The 18735-nt window shown below is 40.1% G+C and overlaps 1 protein-coding gene across 1 annotated transcript in view; it reads right to left on the reverse strand.

Moving 5' to 3' along the window:
* The window catches only part of SPEF2 (sperm flagellar 2), a 544154-nt gene that overhangs the window by 233134 nt on the left and 292285 nt on the right, over positions 1-18735 (reverse strand). The window contains exons 14-15 of the mRNA XM_033932867.1: positions 13051-13298; positions 1700-1814 (exon numbers count right to left, since the gene is read on the reverse strand). Coding sequence (XP_033788758.1) covers positions 1700-1814; positions 13051-13298 — 363 coding nt within the window. The remainder of the gene's footprint in view (positions 1-1699; positions 1815-13050; positions 13299-18735) is intronic.

Consider the following 18735-nt stretch of genomic DNA (forward strand, 5'->3'; position numbering starts at 1 on the left):
TTTTATTATGGGAAAATGATTTAATTCATTACAGAAATCTGCTAATAGTCCCCATATCTTCTGAAACTTGCCAAAATAACCTCTCTGTGTTGCTAATGCATGCTCCATTTTATATATATACTATAATCATATAAACCGGTATGGAGTATTTTCAAATCGTTTCAATGAATTATGAGTATGCCTCAGCCCCACCACTCCACCGCTGTGCTAGCTCTTAACTGCGGCGAGATTTATGTGGCACTTCATCATTGGCTGCTCATAGTCATTTTAAATCTGCTAGTCTTGTTTTTTAATTCTTTTTTTGTATCTTTTTTATGTGTACCTATAAAACCATCTTAGCTGTAAGAATCAAATGTACTTAATTGTACTTAGCTTTAAGTAGCATAGCTAAATCCAGCCAACGCCGGGCGTTGGCTGGATTTAGCTATGCTACTTAAAGCTAAGTACAATTAAGTACATTTGATTCTTACAGCTAAGATGGTTTTATAGGTACACATAAAAAAGATACAAAAAAAGAATTAAAAAACAAGACTAGCAGATTTAAAATGACTATGAGCAGCCAATGATGAAGTGCCACATAAATCTCGCCGCAGTTAAGAGCTAGCACAGCAGTGGAATGGTGGGGCTGAGGCATACTCATAATTCATTGAAACGATTTGAAAATACTCCATATCGGTTTCTTTATATGATTATAGTACATTTAGAGATTTGATCCCGGTAAACTAATATAAGAAGATAGCCATTTTCTCAGAGTCCATTTTATATATATGGCATACGGAATTGCACCAAAAGTTATAGTTTAACCTATCAAAATTTTTCCAGTTATATGTAATTTGTTGTACTGCTACCCCGGTCAATATAAATAAAAGTTTGTTATTGTTTGAAGAAATTTGACTCTTTGCTCTCATTGCTGTGCCGAATAAGATAGTATCATAAGTCAAGGCTACTGGATTTTCCATCATCCTATTTATTTGAGGCCAAATTGAATTCCAGAATAATGATATGAATGGGCAATAGAATAATAGATGATCTAATGTCCCAGCCTCAAGATGACAGTGCCAACATCTATTAGACCTAGAGCTATCTAATTTTTGTAAGCGAACAGGGGTCCAAAAAGCTCTATGCAAAATAAAAAACCATGTTTGTCTCATAGATGCTCCTGGCTGGTTAAAGGGAATTTGATATACTGTCTTTCTGTGGTTTTGTACCTGGGGTAATGGATGGTTAAGTGACTTGTCCAGAATCACAAGGAGCTGCAGTGGGAAATGAACCCAGATCCCCTGGTTCTCAGGCCACTGCACTAAATACTTAATTGGCCAAGATAACTGCATAAATAAGATCACATAAAAGTCAATCCTATTTTTATGTGGCTCACCATAGCCAGTTAAGTGCTAAATAATGCACTTAACCGCTTATGTTGTCATTGGCTCCTTATATCCAGAAATTCAATGCCAGAATCTGGACACAGCCCGGCACTGAATTTCCAGTAATAATGATGGCAGTGGTCAGCAAAATTCTAATCACAGCTAGCTGAGTATCAGGCCCTTAGATTTTTGTCCCTTTGGGTTTATGTATGCTTATTTCTAAAAATATTATATTATTTCATTTCCAGTGCAAGAATTTTGGGAAAATAATGATCAGACTTCTATATTCACCATTCATGAAAAAAAAAAAAGGCTGAAGAGTTAAATGAACCAACCTGTATTCAAGCTGGTCTATCACTGGATCATTTTTCCTTTCCCTTTTTTCCTTCTGATTTTGTTCATCATCTTGATTAGTTGCAGATGAATCAGGCTCAGCTGTTGAGATGATAGCTGTTGAGATACATATTAATTTAACAGATAGTATTTTAGAGGAAGTAACTTAAAATCCACACAAAGAGGGGCAAAATCAAAACATCCAGATGTCCAAAAACCTGTCTAAATCGGCAGTTGGTTGCCCTAATAACCAGGTCATCCAAGTGCCGATAATCAAAACAGTCTTTCTGTACATCAGCAAGGTGTTCCAGAGCATGAGATGGGCATGGTGGAGGTGTGGTATGAGCGGGCTTTGGGCAGTCTCAAGGGCGGATTAGACATGAACCTCTTGCAGTGATAATCAAACATTTTGCAAGACATCATGGATGGAACTTATAAGTTTGGAACTAGACCTGTTTTAGAAGGGTCTAAGTACCACAAAGGTGCCTAAATTGACCAGATGATGACTGCGTGCATCAAGGTAAGATACCCCCACACTCCCCCAGTACTCATGGACCCCCTCACACCCAAAAGATCAGAATACAAACGTACATACCTGTCTCCAGAACATCAGCACCTAGTATAGAAAAGCCTAGTAGAGCTGCGCACAGGGGTCTTAAGTAGCCTGGTGAGTGGCTAGTGAACCATAGAAAAGAGTAGCAAGTCCCATAAGTCACTCTAACCCACTACATGCATGGTGGAAAATGTGAGCCCACCATAAAAACCCCAAACCCTACTCTGCTGCCATATAGGTGCAATCTGCAGCCATAAGGACTATTGGGGTTGTATGCAGGTGGGTATAGTGGGTTTTGAGGGTATTTTAAGGGCTCACCATAATCTATAAGGGAATTCTGGTGAGGTGTTTATCTGACACCCTTTATGTGAAGTTCACAGCAGTGCGATTGTTGCTATGTCTGGGTGGCCAGTCCATTACAGGATTGGCCCCTCGCACATCCAAATGGTCTTGTTCTGGGCGTTTGGGACTTGGATGAAATTTTGGTTGAAATGTGGTATAAAGATAGACGTCCTGGCAGTCTGGGCATCCCTATGGCCTGGATGTCCAGACAGAGGATTAAAAAAAAAATTATTTCTAGACATATGGTAGTTTGCCTTTTGAAAATAGACATTTTCTTACTGCCGACTTTGGACGTCTAGCGCCACTGGTCTGACCCAGCAGTGGCAATTCTTATGTTCTTAATGTAACAGCAATGTGAATAGTCTTATTTTCTAAGGGCTCGATATTTAGCAGCATTTATCCAGGTAGGAGCGGCTTCTATCTAAATAAGTGCTGCTCATCAGGATCATACCCAGATTTTCAGTGGCAGTATCAGGATGATGTTGCTGAAAATGTTCTCTGACTGCCTCAGTGCCAGGTGGTGATGGGGTGGTCTAAGGATACAATCACAGCAGAGCCATATATTATCTGCCATATATATAACCAAATATTGGTTATACCCAGATAACTTCCATTGGTCAGCTGATACCCAGATATTCAGCTCTGATAGCTGGGTTTCAGCTGGCACTAAATATGTGGGTATAGATATAAATGTAGTGGCCATCATTTAAATCCAGCGCTGGCCATTGTTTGTAAATTTCTGGGGTAAGTGTTTTATCTCATTTGAGTCTTAGTCAAAAGTTCTGAGAGATAAATCTAAACAATTTCAAATGGGGAAAATAGCCCTTTCCTTCTGCAGGCACTTTAATTAATACCACAAAAGCTTGGGATGAGGGCAGGGAAGGGCAAACTGGCAAGTAACATGCAAGTATTTCAAAATAAATGCTTTATAGTGTCATCTTGATCTTTGGTTATGAAAGTACTTATAGCAGTGTCTGGCCCCTAAATTTTAAAAAGATACAGATGATAAATCAGAGTTATATTTAAAAACCCCTATTAGTGATGAGATGCAATTACATTACAATTTAATTATTACTGCACTTCTTCGAAGGAATTAACAAACAAATGGACAGAGGAGACCCCATAGACATCATATACCTAGATTTCCAGAAAGCCTTTGACAAGGTGCCTCATGAACGTCTACTCCGGAAACTGAAGAACCATGGGGTGGACGGAGACGTGCATAGATGGATCAGAAACTGGTTAGAAGGTAGGAAACAGAGGGTAGGGGTGAAGGGCCACCACTCAGACTGGAGAAAGGTCACGAGTGGTGTTCCGCAGGGCTCGGTGCTCGGGCCACTGCTTTTTAACATATTCATAAATGATCTAGAAACAGGGACGAAGTGTGAGATAATAAAATTTGCGGACGACACCAAACTATTTAGTAGAGCTCGGACAAAGGAGGACTGCGAAGAATTGCAAAGAGACTTGGACAAACTAGGGGAATGGGCAGAGAGATGGCAGATGAAATTCAATGTTGGGAAGTGTAAAGTATTGCATGTGGGAAGCAAAAACTCGAGGTATAATTATGCGATGGGAGGGAAGTTTTTGAATGAGAGTGCCCAAGAAGGGGACTTGGGGGTGATGGTAGACATGACAATGAAGCCGACAGCACAGTGCGCAGCTGCCGCTAAGAGAGCGAATAGAATGCTAGGTATAATCAAGAAAGGTATTACAACCAGAACGAAAGAAGTTATCCTGCCGCTGTATCGGGCAATGGTGCGCCCGCATCTTGAGTACTGCGTCCAGTATTGGTCACCGTACCTTAAGAAGGATATGGCATTGCTCGAGAGAGTTCAGAGGAGAGCAACACGACTGATTAAGGGGATGGAAAGCCTTTCATATGCTGAGAGATTGGAAAAACTGGGACTCTTTTCCCTAGAAAAGAGAAGATTAAGAGGGGATATGATAGAGACTTACAAGATCATGAAGGGCATAGAGAGAGTAGAGAGGGACAGATTCTTCAAACTTTCAGAGAATAAAAAAACAAGAGGGCATTCGGAAAAGTTGAAAGGAAGCAAATTCAAAACTAATGCTAGGAAGTTCCTCTTTACACAACGGGTGGTGGACACCTGGAATACAATTCCAGAGGAAGTTATAGGGCAGAGTACAGTACTGGGGTTTAAGAAAGGTTTGGACAAATTCCTGCTGGAAAAGGGGATAGAGGGGTATAGATAGAAATTTACTGCACAGGTCCTGAACCTGTTGGGCCGCCGCGTGAGCGGACTGCTGGGCGCGATGGACCTCGGGTCTGACCCAGCGGAGGCATTTCTTATGTTCTTATGTACAGTTACGATAGTAACATAGTAAATAACAGCAGATAAAGAAAGACCTGTGTGCTCTATCCAGCCTGCCCAACAGTCACATTCATTCTTAAGGCAACAAATCAGTAATTATTCATTTTGCTCCCTGAGATAGATAAGACCTGTACTTAGATGATTTGAATGTGGTATGGAATGTCCTAGGAGAAAGTGTAGTTACTTACCTGTAATGTAGGTTCTCCGTGGACAGCAGGATAGTCAGCCACATTACCCACCTGCCTCCCCATACGGCTGACCCGGCCACAGCTAGGAACATCCTGGGGATTAGGGGGAAGCAGGGGGAAATGGGAAAGCTAGCTACATGCTATGGATGCAAACCACACTCAGGGAAGGCCAGTTCCCATCGGACCTTGGTGAAATCATAATTACCCCTATACTGAAAGACCTCAAAGGTCCAATAAACAACCCATCAAATTATAGACCAATCGCTTCCATCCCATTATACGTCAAAATAATAGAAGGTCTAGTAGCACAACAACTCTCCATGTACCTAGAAGCCCACAACATCCTATATCCATCTCAGTCTGGATTCAGATCTAATCACAGCACAGAAACTCTTCTGGTATCATTACTAGACATAGCCCGACGACACCTCAGCCTAGGAAACAGATTGCTAATCATCCAACTTGATCTCTCAGCTGCATTCGATCTAGTGGACCATCCCATACTACTCCAGACACTAGACGCTATAGGAATCTCAGGTAAAGTTCACAACTGGTTCCAAGGCTTCCTTAAAACAAGATCATATAGAGTTAAGTCAAAAGATATTCCATCTGAATCATGGGTCAAACCCCTGCGGAGTGCCACAAGGATCTCCCCTCTCACCCATACTATTCAACCTATTCATAGCTTCCCTAGGCACCACCCTGGACGCCCTAAACATAGCTTCATTCAGCTACGCGGACGACATAACCATCCTCCTTCCATTCGACATCCAAGACCCCATCTCCACTGGACGCTTGAAAACTACACTGGAAACAGTTGTAAAATGGATGACGAATCATAAGTTGAAGCTGAACTCGGACAAAACTAAATTCCTACTACTAGAGAAGGACAAAAAACCATCCCTAACAGAACTGGAAGTAAACTCAATCAAGTACCCAATACAGAGCTCCCTCAAAATCCTGGGAATACAATTAGATAGATGCTGCACTATGCAGACACAAATCCACAAAATCATCCAAAAAGCATTCTTCACAATGCGAAACTTAAGAAAAATAAGAAAATTCTTTAACAAAGATCAATTCAGGATCATTGTCCAATCCCTTGTGCTAGTATTGTAGACTACTGCAACAGCCTCTACCTACCATGCCCAATCAACACAATAAAACAAATACAGACCGTCCAGAACACAGCCCTCAGACTCATATACTCACTTAGCAAATTTGACCACATTACCAACGCATACTTAGAATCTCACTGGATACCGATAAAAGCAAGAACATAATTCAAATTCTACTGTCTTCTATTCAAAGTAACCCATGGAACCGCACCCAGCTACCTAAACAACCGCTTTTACCACTACCTCTCACCCAGAAGAAGGAGAACACAGAACCTTTTCACCTACCCACCTCTCAATGGTACTCGACGTAAGAAACTTTACGACAACCTTCTAGCAACACAGGCAGCTAAAATTGACCCTGATCAAATCAACAGACATAAAAGTGTTCCGAAAAGAAATAAAAACACTTCTATTCAAAAAATACTTCCCATCACTCTAACCTCCAACTAATGAGCTCACGATCAATCCCTTGGGAATACCACCCCTATAGTAACACTCTGTCCAATCCTCAAACTAAACACCTCTACAGACTATATCATCAACATTATGTAACCAACGTCATGTAATCATCAACGCTATGTAACCACCTTCGCTAACATGTATATGTTGTTACTCTCCATCCGCTGTAACTTGAATCTGTTGTTATGTAACATATTCTGTAATCTTGAATGTATTATAATTCTTTACTGTTACCTGTAATTTACTCTTCTCCTGTAATGCAATTCTACTGGAAATGCCCAGATATCTTCTATATTGTAATCCGCCTAGAACCGCAAGGCACAGGCGGAATAGAAATCTCTAATGTAATGTAATGTAATAAAATACATATAATTGCTCTTGATCCTTTTTCCCGCATATGGGATAGAGACTGTAAAAATCTGTCTGGCATCGGCTGCACTACCCCACACTGCTCCACTACTGGAGTTGCTGTCACAGTTAACTGCAGCACCTCCCCCACCCTCCCTGATCCATCTTGGCATATAAGGAACATAGACTGTAGAAGTCCATCCGGCATTGTCTTCCTTCCCCACTGCTGGGTTTTTATTTAAGCATCACTCCAGTGATACAGTTTTTGATCTTTCCAGTTTTGCGTCAATACTGTCTTGACCTGCTTGCTCAGACTGGGTCTTAGACATTAAAAATTAATACTAATATTCATTCTATAATACTTGAAGGACACATTTTAAAAACTCACTTTATTTTGGATTGTCAGCAGTAGCAAATTCCATAAATGAGACACTGAGTAACACAAGAGATTGTTTGCAGTTACTATATCAATTGGGCAAGATTGAAATTAATGCATTTCAGCCAACTGTTTAAGGGCTGCAATGGTGGACCTTGGGAGCTGCATGCAGCCCTGGGACCATACATTAGAGACCACTGGTCCATGGGCTTTAGTCCACTCCAGATAGAAGGCTATGGCTCGTTTGCAATGCACTTTCACCAGGATGGACATGAGGTTTTGGAAAAAATGTAAGCAAAACATCAAAACATAAGATATTTGACTTATTAAGGTGGAAATCCAACATCATGTTCGGAAGGAACTTAGAATGAGTATGCAGATCTGCTCTGTTGTGATGAAACTTTGTGTAAGGTGAATCAGCCACTACAGCTTGAAGCTTGCTGCCTCTGCATGTTGACGTGACTGCCATCAACCATACCATACCATACTATACAATTTCTTATAAACCTACAGTTTTCTACATGGATTTGATGCAGCTTACAATAAGATTTGTAACAGACACAGCAGTTACAGTAGAATTTGTGGTTACAATTGGTCAATGGTCATAATATTGCAGAGAGAAAGGATTTGGTGTTGCCTACAATAAGATTAGTATTAGTCATGGTAGCTACAGTGGAGTGTCTAGATTGCAGCTCTGGAAGTTTGGAATGAACTGTTGACCATTATGTCTGAGATGAGTGCCTTTGAGTTATCCCTATATATAGCTTTATGAACCATGCACACTATTTTAAATTGAATTCTTCTTTTTATAAGTAGTCAGTGTAGTTCTCTCAGAAGCAGACTAGCCCTCCCAAATCAACTTTGGTGGAAAATCAGCCTGGCCACTGTGTTCTGGAGTAGCTGCAAACATTTATATTCTTTCTCTGAGATTCAGGAGTATATGGTGTTGCAGTAATCTAGGTGTGGAAGTAGTACTGCTTGTGCGATTGTCCTAAAGCTATTATGGTTTAATATTGGTCTTATGGTTTTTAATTGTCTTAGTCTGAAAAAAACAACCTTTTTAACCAAGGAATCAATCTGGTTCTTGAAGGTTATATTTGAATCTAGGATAAAACCTAGGATTTTAGATGCATTTTCAATCTTAAGTTTCTCTCCTGTGGCTAGTGTTAGAGTCTGATTCAAAATGGGGGTCATGACCACCAGAGTACTTTAGTCTTCAGTTCGTTGAGTTTGAGGAAGTTTTTCTGCATCCATGTATTCAGGTCCTCTGTGATCTTTGTTAGATGATGTAATGTGTCTTCAATAAAGTCCTTGGCTAAACAAAGGAGGAAAATGGCATCTGCACAGGAAAATGTATGAACACGAGGATGGCAGAAGTTCTTCCTAGGGCACTTAGATATAATTTAAACAGGGAAGGAGACATTGGGGATCCTTGTGGTACTCCACAAAAAACATTCTATTTGTGGGACCTCTTATCACCACTATGCACTTCGTAGGTCTTATTTTGTAGGAATTTTGTAAACGATTTTAGTACAATACAATACAGTGTCTTAAATACAATTCTTTTGCAAGGAATCTTTGTGGTTTACAATATGAATTACATCAAGATTTGGAAGTTACATTATTAGAGTGGAGGTGGTTTGGGGAGGAAGGGATGAAGATAAGAGAGTGGTTATAGGGTGAAGAGGTATGTCTTTAGTTTCTTCCTGAAGTCAAGGTATGTGCTGGGTTGTCTTAGTTGTATTGGCAGTTTGTTCCAAATGTAGGGAGCTTGGTATTCTAAGGTAGCCTCAAACATCTTCTTCTACTGTATTTTTTGAGGTGATGGGAGGGGCAGTTTGAAGCATTGTTTTTCATGTTTATTGAATAAGGAATGCAGGACTTTGATATCAGATGTTAGTCCCTCCAAGTTTTCTCCATATATCACTTTGTGAACCATGCAGGCTATCTTGAAATGGATTCTCTTGTTCATCAGTAGCAAATGCAGTTGTTCTAATAGTGGACTTATCCTTTCGTATCTATTCTTTTTTAGAATTAGCCTTGCAGTTGTGTTTTGTAGCAGTTTGAGTCTCTTGCACTCTTTTTCTGTAATGCTACCTTATAGTGAGTTACAGTAGTCCAGATGGGTTATTAGGACAGATTGTACTACTGTCTTAAAACTAGTCTCTGTTAGAATTGGTCTAATTGCCCTCAGTTGTCTCATCTTAAAGAATAATTTTTTCACTAGAGAGGTGATATGAATGTTTTAGGTTAAGTTTGAGTCAAGTGTAGCTCCCAGTTTTGGGGAAGAATTTTCTGTCTTTAGCCTCTCACCTGTGGATAGCTCTAGTTCTGTGCTCGGTAGTGAATTATAATCTCTGAACCATATTTTTGTTTTAGATTTATTTAGCTTAAGGAAATTATTCTTCGTCCATGTACTTAGGTCATGAATAGTGGTTTTCAGGTAATTTAGAGTGTTATTGAAGGACTCTGGCTTTGCAGAGAATGACGATATCATCTGCGTAGGAGAAGATATGAGCCTGGGTTGAAGGTAGGTTATTTCCCAGTGCACTTAGATAGATGTTAAATAGCGTAGATGATATTGGTGAGCCTTGTGGGACATCACAATTGACCTTTCATGGTTGGAATCTTTTGTCTTCCTTCCAGATTTTATATGCTCTATTTCTTAAGAATTGTGAAAACCATTGCAGCACCATGCTTTATATTCCTAGTTCGTTTAATTTGAGGAGTAGGAGATAGTGGTCTACCACATCAAATGCTGCAGAGATATCAAATTGTAATAATATAGATTGTTTGCCTCTACTGAGTTGATTTCTTATTTTGGACGTTGGTCTGAAGCCATGTTGTGATTTGTGGAATCCTTCTGTTTGGTCTATGAAGTTAGTTGAGTGCTTACACAAAATTCTAGTAATATTGCGGACCATGGAATCCCCACTATTGGCCTGAAGTTTTTTACTTTGGTCAGATCAAGGTTTATGGCTTTGAGTATGGATATCAATATAATGGTTGATATTGTTTGGGGATACAGTCCATTTTCTAAGCATCTGTTTATTAGGTCTATCTTGTTTGAGATCTCTTATATGCTCACTGCAGTGAATTTTGACCAGCATCTGTTGGCTGGGATTCCTTCATCCTGGTTGTTTTTGGTTGGGTAATGATCTCTGCTATCTGCTGGATCTTGTGTGAATGATGTCCTCACAATTCAGATTTTTTTCTTGAAAGTAATGAGCTAGATTGTCTAGGTCTTCCATTATATCTTTTGTGGAAATTAGTGAGTTGTAGATTTTGAAGGCATTTGAAAGAATTTCTAGATTCACTAATCATCTTGTCATAGTATGATTTTTTTGCTTTGTTTACTGCTTATTGGTATTGTTTTGTTTTTTTTTCTTCCAGTCAATGTAGGTTTCTTTTCTCCTCAACCTTTCTACTCCTCTTACTTCTTTCCTCTTGGCCTTCAGCTGTTCTGTGAATCATGGGTTATTTTGCTGTTTCAGCTTTCTTTTCTTTTTATTAGTGCAATCTTATCTAGAACCTTCTTAGTTAGGTTTTGCCAAGCTGTAATGCCTTCTTCTATGCCTTAATTCATCGATTCTAGTTTTTCAGTAACTTCCATCCAGAATTCCTCTATGGGTATCTTACCACGTTTTGCTATCTGTTTAGTTTATTTTGGGTTTTGTATCATTATTTTGGGTATTTTTAGGAAGAAGTTCAGGAGATGATGATCTGACCCATAAAATGTGATCTATTAGCTTGTGATTTGGTCTGTTTGTTGAGTGTGAAATGGACACTTTTGTGAGTAAGGACCTGTGGGGAGGTGGTGAATTCCGGTTGTTCTAATAAGCTTTAAAAGTTTTGTATTTTAGGGTCATCCTTTGCTTCTAGGTGAAGATTTAGGTTTCCTATAACTATCATTTTGATTATTGTGATGCACTGTTATTAAGTTGTCCAGTATATTTACTGCATTCATTTCAGGTAGCACAAAATATGGTGGCACACTTACTTACTGGATCTTCTAGATTTACTCATACTTCACCAATTTTGAAAGAGCTCTACTAGCTTCCAGTTTAATGGAGAATTCAATTTAAAGTTTAGGTGTTGATTTTTATAATATTAAATGCCTTGGCCCCTGTTGCTCTTGCCTCATCATTATGACTTTACCAATTGGCTCATATATTAAATTCTGCAGAAAAATTAATGTGCTGTTAATATGATTTAGATGTCAAGAATTAATTTTTATTATTTCTCTCTTTGTTTGTTTTTAATGACCGTATATTTTGTATGCTTGCCAAGAACTGGATTGTGCATATTATAAATACAGTAAAACCTCGGACTGCAAGTAACTTGGTATACAAGTGTTTTGCAAGACAAGCAAAACATTTTATTAAATTTTAACTTGATAAACAAGCAAGGTCTTGCAATACAAGTACATGCAATATACACACATCACATCATCACAACCGAGCCAATGATTCTTTTCTCTCAGACACTGCAGGAGTGTAGTGACTGTTCTAAACAAGCAAAGTCTTGCAATACAAGTACATACAGTATTTTGTATTAAAGTTTTGGGGTTGTGAAATGAATTGTCTGAGTTTCCATTATTTCTTATGGAGAAATTCGCTTTGATTTACTAGTGTTTTGGATTACAAGCATGTTTCCGGAACGAATTATGCTTGCAAACCAAGGTTTTACTGTATTTTAAATAAATAAATAAAAATTGTTACAATAGGATTCATATAGCTATTTAATGCAGGGGTGTCAAACTCAATCACATTAAGGGGCCGAAATCCAAAACACAGGCTAAGTCGCAGCCAGACCCCATCCAATCTCTACCCCAGACTCCGCCCCATAATAATACTAATTATAACACCATTTTTTCCATTCATTTTTCATATATACACACACAATATAATCTTATTAAGACATATTGGTAATGGTTAACCACAAAATTAAACTACACAAAACATACTGTATGCTTATCAACATTCGTTCCTACCAGAACACAGATAACCCCTATGCAAATATGGGACCAAAAACTAAAAGTACTAATATATTAAAAAACCACCCTGAGATTCAAGATTCTGCATGCAGTACAACCCCCAGAGAAAAAGAAACAAGAGCAGTGCAAAAGATAGACAGCAGATTAAAATGCTCAAAATTGACACAATTCAAACATTAACTTGAAAATAAAACCATTCCCCCTGCCTTTGCTGTCTCCCTTTCTCCATGCTGTGCCTACCTCCAGTGGGTGTCTAACCTTCTGGCCGGCTCCAACCTGGCCGTTTTATGCAGCCCATAGTCTGATGCCCCCGATGTCATCTTGTGGCCGGCTCCCTCCTCCTCACAGCTGTAGTGTGCATGGAGCTGCATGCAGCAACTCCTCGTGCGTCCTGCTTCTAAACTGGAAGACTTCTCTCTGACATCGCAATGTCAGAGGGAATGCTTCTGGATGAGGTGTGGGACGTGCGAGGAGCTGCTGCATGCAGCTCCATGCACACTACAGCTGTGAGGAGAAGGGAGCCAGCCACAAGGTAAAACTGTGGGCATTGGACCGCAGGCCGCATAAAATAACCAGGCGGGCCAGATTTGGCCTGAGGGCCTTGAGTTTGACACCTGTGATTTAATGAAACACTTACCTTTTACATTAGCAGCACGTTTCAGTACCTCAAAGTCAGAAATATCTAGCAACACAGCAAAGTCCAGTCCAGACTGAGGCGGAATCGGATTTATTGGTTCCTTTGGATCTATTACCAATAAGGTTTTTTTTGGTTTAAGGATAACTTTATCAAAATCTTTTCCTGTCAGAGCTCTGTCAAACAGTTTTGCTTGATTAATTGTCAATGGAAAATCTTCTATGATCCATCCATGACCGCATGGTAGGTTACTAGAAAACAAATTTAAGAAATCTAAAAAATTAGAAGCATTTGGTAGTATATAAAATCCAAGACCTCCTCTAATTAGTAGTTTAATAGCATGTTCTGAAAAAAAAATTTTGTGATCAATATTCAAAACAATTTAACCGGGCAGAAGAGGCTCTTGTCCCAGTCAAATCATACTCAATGGGCAAGTCACCAGTATTTAGTCGAATTTAAGTGGGCAATGTACTGAATATCAGCTAAAACTGCAGAATGGAAATCTGGGTAGTGGAAGGACATTCTGGGGTGGAGTCAGGGAGTGCCAGTGCCCACATAGCTAAGTGATAAAATAGCTATAAAAAAGGCTGACCTAAATTTGATCTTACCTCTACACATCTCCATTTTCTCTCCCAACAGGCCCAAACTCCTCCCCCTGCCAAGTGCATGTGCCCTTCCTGACCTCCTTAGGAGCATGTGGCCCTTCCTAATATCCCGAAGAGCATGCCCTCATGAGCAGTCCACCCCAGATTCCCCTCAACATACTTTCCCCCTTCTGAAGGGCTCCCCCAATCACCCACCTGTAGGCTCCTTGGGCCTACCTTGGTATCCCTGGTGGTTTAGAGGGTAGGCCAGGCAGGAATAAGCTCCAATCATTCCTACTCATGCCAGTGCCAGTTGCAAAATGGCTGCCATCAACCTCTAGTTGTAGCCATGAGGTAATACAGTGAATTACCTCATGAGGCAGCATGGGCCAGAATTATCAGGGTTTGAAACCTGTCTGACCTACCCCTAGCCCCCTCCCCCCAGGATACTAAAGTAAGCTCCAAGGCTTAGAGGTGGGAGAGGAACTTTGGGAGAGTCCATGTGGGGGGGCTGGTATTGGGGAGAGGGCAAATGCTCTTGGTGGGGGGATAAGAAAGGGACACATACTCTTGGTGGGGGAGGGGGGCTGGGCCTAGCTTTGAATATCTGAGTCTAATTTTGCCAATGATGGTTAGTACTTCAAAACAATATCTGATTTCCGCCAACTGAATATTTATCAAATTGTTTCCTTAGCATAAGCATTAAAAGTTGGTATCACAGCAATGTTAAGTAATATAAATAAGGTATGATTTTAACTCATATTCCACAACTGTTATAATGTATGTATAAGAAGAGAATAATTATAAAACATGATTGAACATTGTAATAAAACACTTATTGAAAGCGTTTGGGTAAGATGTCTCTCATTCTCACTATTCTTTCTTTTCTTTTTTTAAACTAATGAAACATTCTAATCTCAGTAATTTCACCAGGAAAAGATGGAGCAAAATTACATAAATGTAAAAAATTACAGAACATTTTGAACAGCAGAAAAAGAAATAGAAACTTTCATATATCTATATGGAAGATTTTTTTTGGGGGGATGCATTAAACAAGGAGAACAATACCTCATGGGTAGTAACAACCAGAGAAAAGATTAAGGTCCAAAAACAGGTGTGGAGTCCAAGAACAAAAGGAGTCAAAAAGAGAACAAAAAGAGACAAAGGGTTAAAAGAGATTAGGCTCTTTCCTTAATAACATATTTCCAGTAGATAGAATGGTATGCTGAACCTGAGAGTATTCTGCCCATTCTCGCGAGCATATTGCAGAAAGATGTCAATCACAGCTTTTGAAATCTCTTCCTCTCCCAGGAGTCTGCTGCCCCTTTCAGTTCATTCCAAAGCATGGAAGAGCTCTAGAGTTAAAGACAGGAAAAGGAGAGACACGGGGAACTCTCCGAAACCAAGGTTCTGATCTGCTCATATATTATATTAATCAGGTTTTCTATTCCACTTTAACCTATCAGTTCAAGATCAGATTACGTTACAAGAGGTTAGGTCAATTACCCAGGAAATTACAGTGGACAGATTGACGTGGACATTTAATAGGGTTGTTAGTACAGGTAGATAGGTATAACAATTAATACAATTAGGTCATAGTTTCAACTATAAAGTTACAAGTACAAGTAGGTCATTGTTGATTTTGTTTTGTCCCAGGAGTTGCATTAGGCCAGTGTATCGTAAACTGTGTGCTGCAGCACACTAGTGTGCCATTTGAGATTCCAGGTGTGCTGTGAGACACCGGGGAAGAGGAGAGGTGCCAACGCTGGCTGACTGCCTACTGGACGTGTCTCTCACAGTGAGAGGTATATCCTGTAGGCAGTCAGCCGGCACCAGCTCCTCCTCTCTGTGCCTCTTCCCTTCCAGTATCCCCCACTGGGGGCTCAGGACCCAGCATCTCCCACTGGGGGCTCAGGACCCAGTCTGTAGGGCCTTTGTGCATACATGGACGTCAATGTAATGATGTCACATATATGCGTGATGTCATCATGCCAACCTCCATGCACTTCCAGATGCCCTCAAGCTGCGGCCACCACGTTTAGTGTGTCATAGCTTCACAAAGTTTGTGAGACAGTTTAAGAATGTGCTTTTACAATTATTGTTGCAGTTACTTCTGGGTTGGCTTACTGTCTTGGTACAGAAATGCTTTTAGAAGTTTTCTGAACCTGAGGTAGTAGTCACAAGATCATAGTGTGAATGGTATTTGGTTCCAGCATTTTGCTAATTGATATTGGATGGATAGGGCAATTTGCCTGGTAAATTTTATATTGATGCATGCTGGGAATTTTAATTGGAAAAGATTTCTGGTAGAATATCTGCTGGAGGCACCCTGGAATAGGATGGCCAATTGTTAGGTAGTTGGGGCCATTCCCTCTTAGGAACTTAAAGGCAGTGATGTCCAATTTAAACTTGATCCTTGCGGTTATCGGCAGCCAATGTAGTTTCATATAGTAGGGCTGCAGATATTCTGATTTCCATACTCCGTATATGAGTCTTATTGCTGCATTTTGAGCTAGTTGTAGACGCAATAGTAATGCTTTAGAGCAGTGTATCTCAAACTATGTGCCGAGGCACACTGAGGAGGAAGAGAGGCGCCTGCCGGCTGACTTCCTTACACGGTAGAGCATCAGTGCTGCCCAATTTGCTGAAGGCCTGCATGTTTCCCCCTTCTCTGTAGCATCCTCCGGCTTCCCCCCTGGCCTCCTGGTCCCACCTTTAAAGCTAATTACAGCAGCCTGCAGAGGATTGCCGGTAGGTAAAATGATTTTATTTTCAATTTAGTGATTGAAATGTGTCAGTTTTGAGAATTTATATCTGCTGTGTATATATGAATAATGAATGGAAAAAATTGCATTACAATTAGTAAAGGGGATGGGATCTGGGGCAGAGCTTGGGTGGGCCTAGGAATGTCTGTGGTTGGGGTACTCAGTTGATATTTGTTAGACTAAGGGGATACTTAGCTTGAAGTAGTTGAGAAACACTGCTGTAGGCAATTGGTTGGCGCCAGTGCCTCTCCGGCCTTCATCCCTACTGGCATCTCAGGGCTCATCTGGAGGGCCTCTGCACATGCGCTGACGTCGACATGATGATGTCATGCAAATGTGTGATGTCATCATGGTGATGTCCGCCCACGCACTTCTGGGTGCCTCAAGCCGTGGCCACTACCTTTAGTGTTCCCCGGCTCGAGAATGTTTGAGAGACACTTTAGAGCAAAGAACTAGCATTATATTACAGTAGTCTAGTCGAGATAGGATTAGGGATTGGACTAAAATTCAGAAACCCTCTATTTCAAAGTATTTTCTGATGAATCTTAGCTTTCTCATCACAAGGAAAGATTGTTTTATTATCGATTTGTACATGGCATTTCATGGATAGGTGGTTATCTATTTCTACTCCTACGATTCAGGATTATAGTTCTAATGGAAAGTCTGTCATCTACTGTGATTCTTGGAGTGTAGCATGGGTCAGTTTAGGGTCCTAGCCAAAGGAATTTGGTTTTGTTCTTATTTAATTTGAGGCGGTGGGTCGAGGTCTAGTTTTTACTTTTTTTTGAGAATGGTGAGGGTATTGACTAATGTGACCATTACAGTTAGTATGATCATTATGTTGTCAGCATAGTTCAAATGTTTTATTCGTGTGAGCCTAGATTGGCTCCCAATGATTGCATTAGGAAATTGAACACTGATGATGAAAGTTGGAATCCTTGGGGGACCCTGCTTGGAGAGTGTCAGCTATCAGAAAGTTCTCCATCCTTACGTACCACATAGTGTAGGGTGATTAGGAAACCTTGGAACTAGGAAAGGACTGGGTCGCTGAATCCAAAATTGCTGAAGATCTCAGACATTTGATCAAAGTCTACTAGGTCAAATGTGCTGCTTAAGTCAAATTGGATTAAGATTACGCTGTGACCCTTACTTAGTAGTTCTTTTACATATGTGACTAGTGCCATGACCACCGTCTCAGTGCTGTGACTTTTTCCTGAATCCCAATTGTGAAGGGTGAGGATATTGAAGCGTTGTAAGTAGCATTCATTTTGATGAATAGGGGGATGGAAGCAACTAGCATATAATTGGTCACATCAGAGGGGCTGAATTTTGGGCTCTTGGGAATGGGCATTAAGATAACTCCTCTGGGGAAAAGGCCAGTGCTTAGGTGATAGTTGAGCCATTGGGTTATTTTTCTATGGTTGTCGGGGTGGCTGCTTTAATCAAGTAAGGTGGGCAGATGCCAAGGGCTGCAGTATGCTTTGGAGTATTTTAGGAGAAGCCATTTTGTGTCTTTGAATGTAATCTCTTAAAAACATTTCAAGATCTGTCTGGTGGTATTTCCATAAGTGGTTTTGTTGTAGCAGGTCTAGCTGGATTGGTGAGGGATAGCTGGTCTTGTGTGGATTGAATATTTGTTTTTAAAATAATTGGCTAGTTCCAGGGCTGTTGGACTAGAGGGGTTGTCACTCTTTGTGATCTTATTCAAGTTGGTAAGGTTATTTAATATTGAGAACAGTTTGTTGATTTTAAGATTATCTTCTGTGTTGATCTATTTAGAGTAGTACTCTTTCTTCTTTTGCCTCAATAGTGATTTATATTCTAGGATTTTCTGGTGCCAGTTAGTCTTGTTTTCCGGGGTCGGGTGTTTATGCTAATAGTGTTCAGCTTGTCGGCAAGTTCTTTTTAGGGACATATGTGCTGAGTTGAATCACTTTACTGATGATCTTTGGATTCTTTTGCTGCATTTGAGTGGGGTTAGATTGTTTAGGGTTTGTTCATTGATCATTTTCCAATGGTTGAGGAAGTCTTGGTCAGGGATTGGGAGGGATAATAATGAGTTATCTATTTCATTCTAATATGATTCAGGAGTTATCTTGTTTCTATATTAAGATGCTACTCGGGAGGTTGGTTTGGTTATGGTGAATTAGTTGGTGAATTGGTTTGGTTATGGTGAATTTTAGGAGTAGGTGGTCTAACCATGGTACTTTGAATAGGCAATTAAATTCTAGGTAGCTTGTGCTTTTTGATGAAGTTGAAGAAATTAGTAAATTTAACTGGTAGCCTCCTCCAGATTTACTTCCAATTCAAAACAACCTTCATCACAAAACATTCCACTT

Source organism: Geotrypetes seraphini, chromosome 1, assembly GCF_902459505.1.
Source record: "Geotrypetes seraphini chromosome 1, aGeoSer1.1, whole genome shotgun sequence".
Classification (NCBI taxonomy): Eukaryota; Metazoa; Chordata; class Amphibia; order Gymnophiona; family Dermophiidae; genus Geotrypetes; species Geotrypetes seraphini.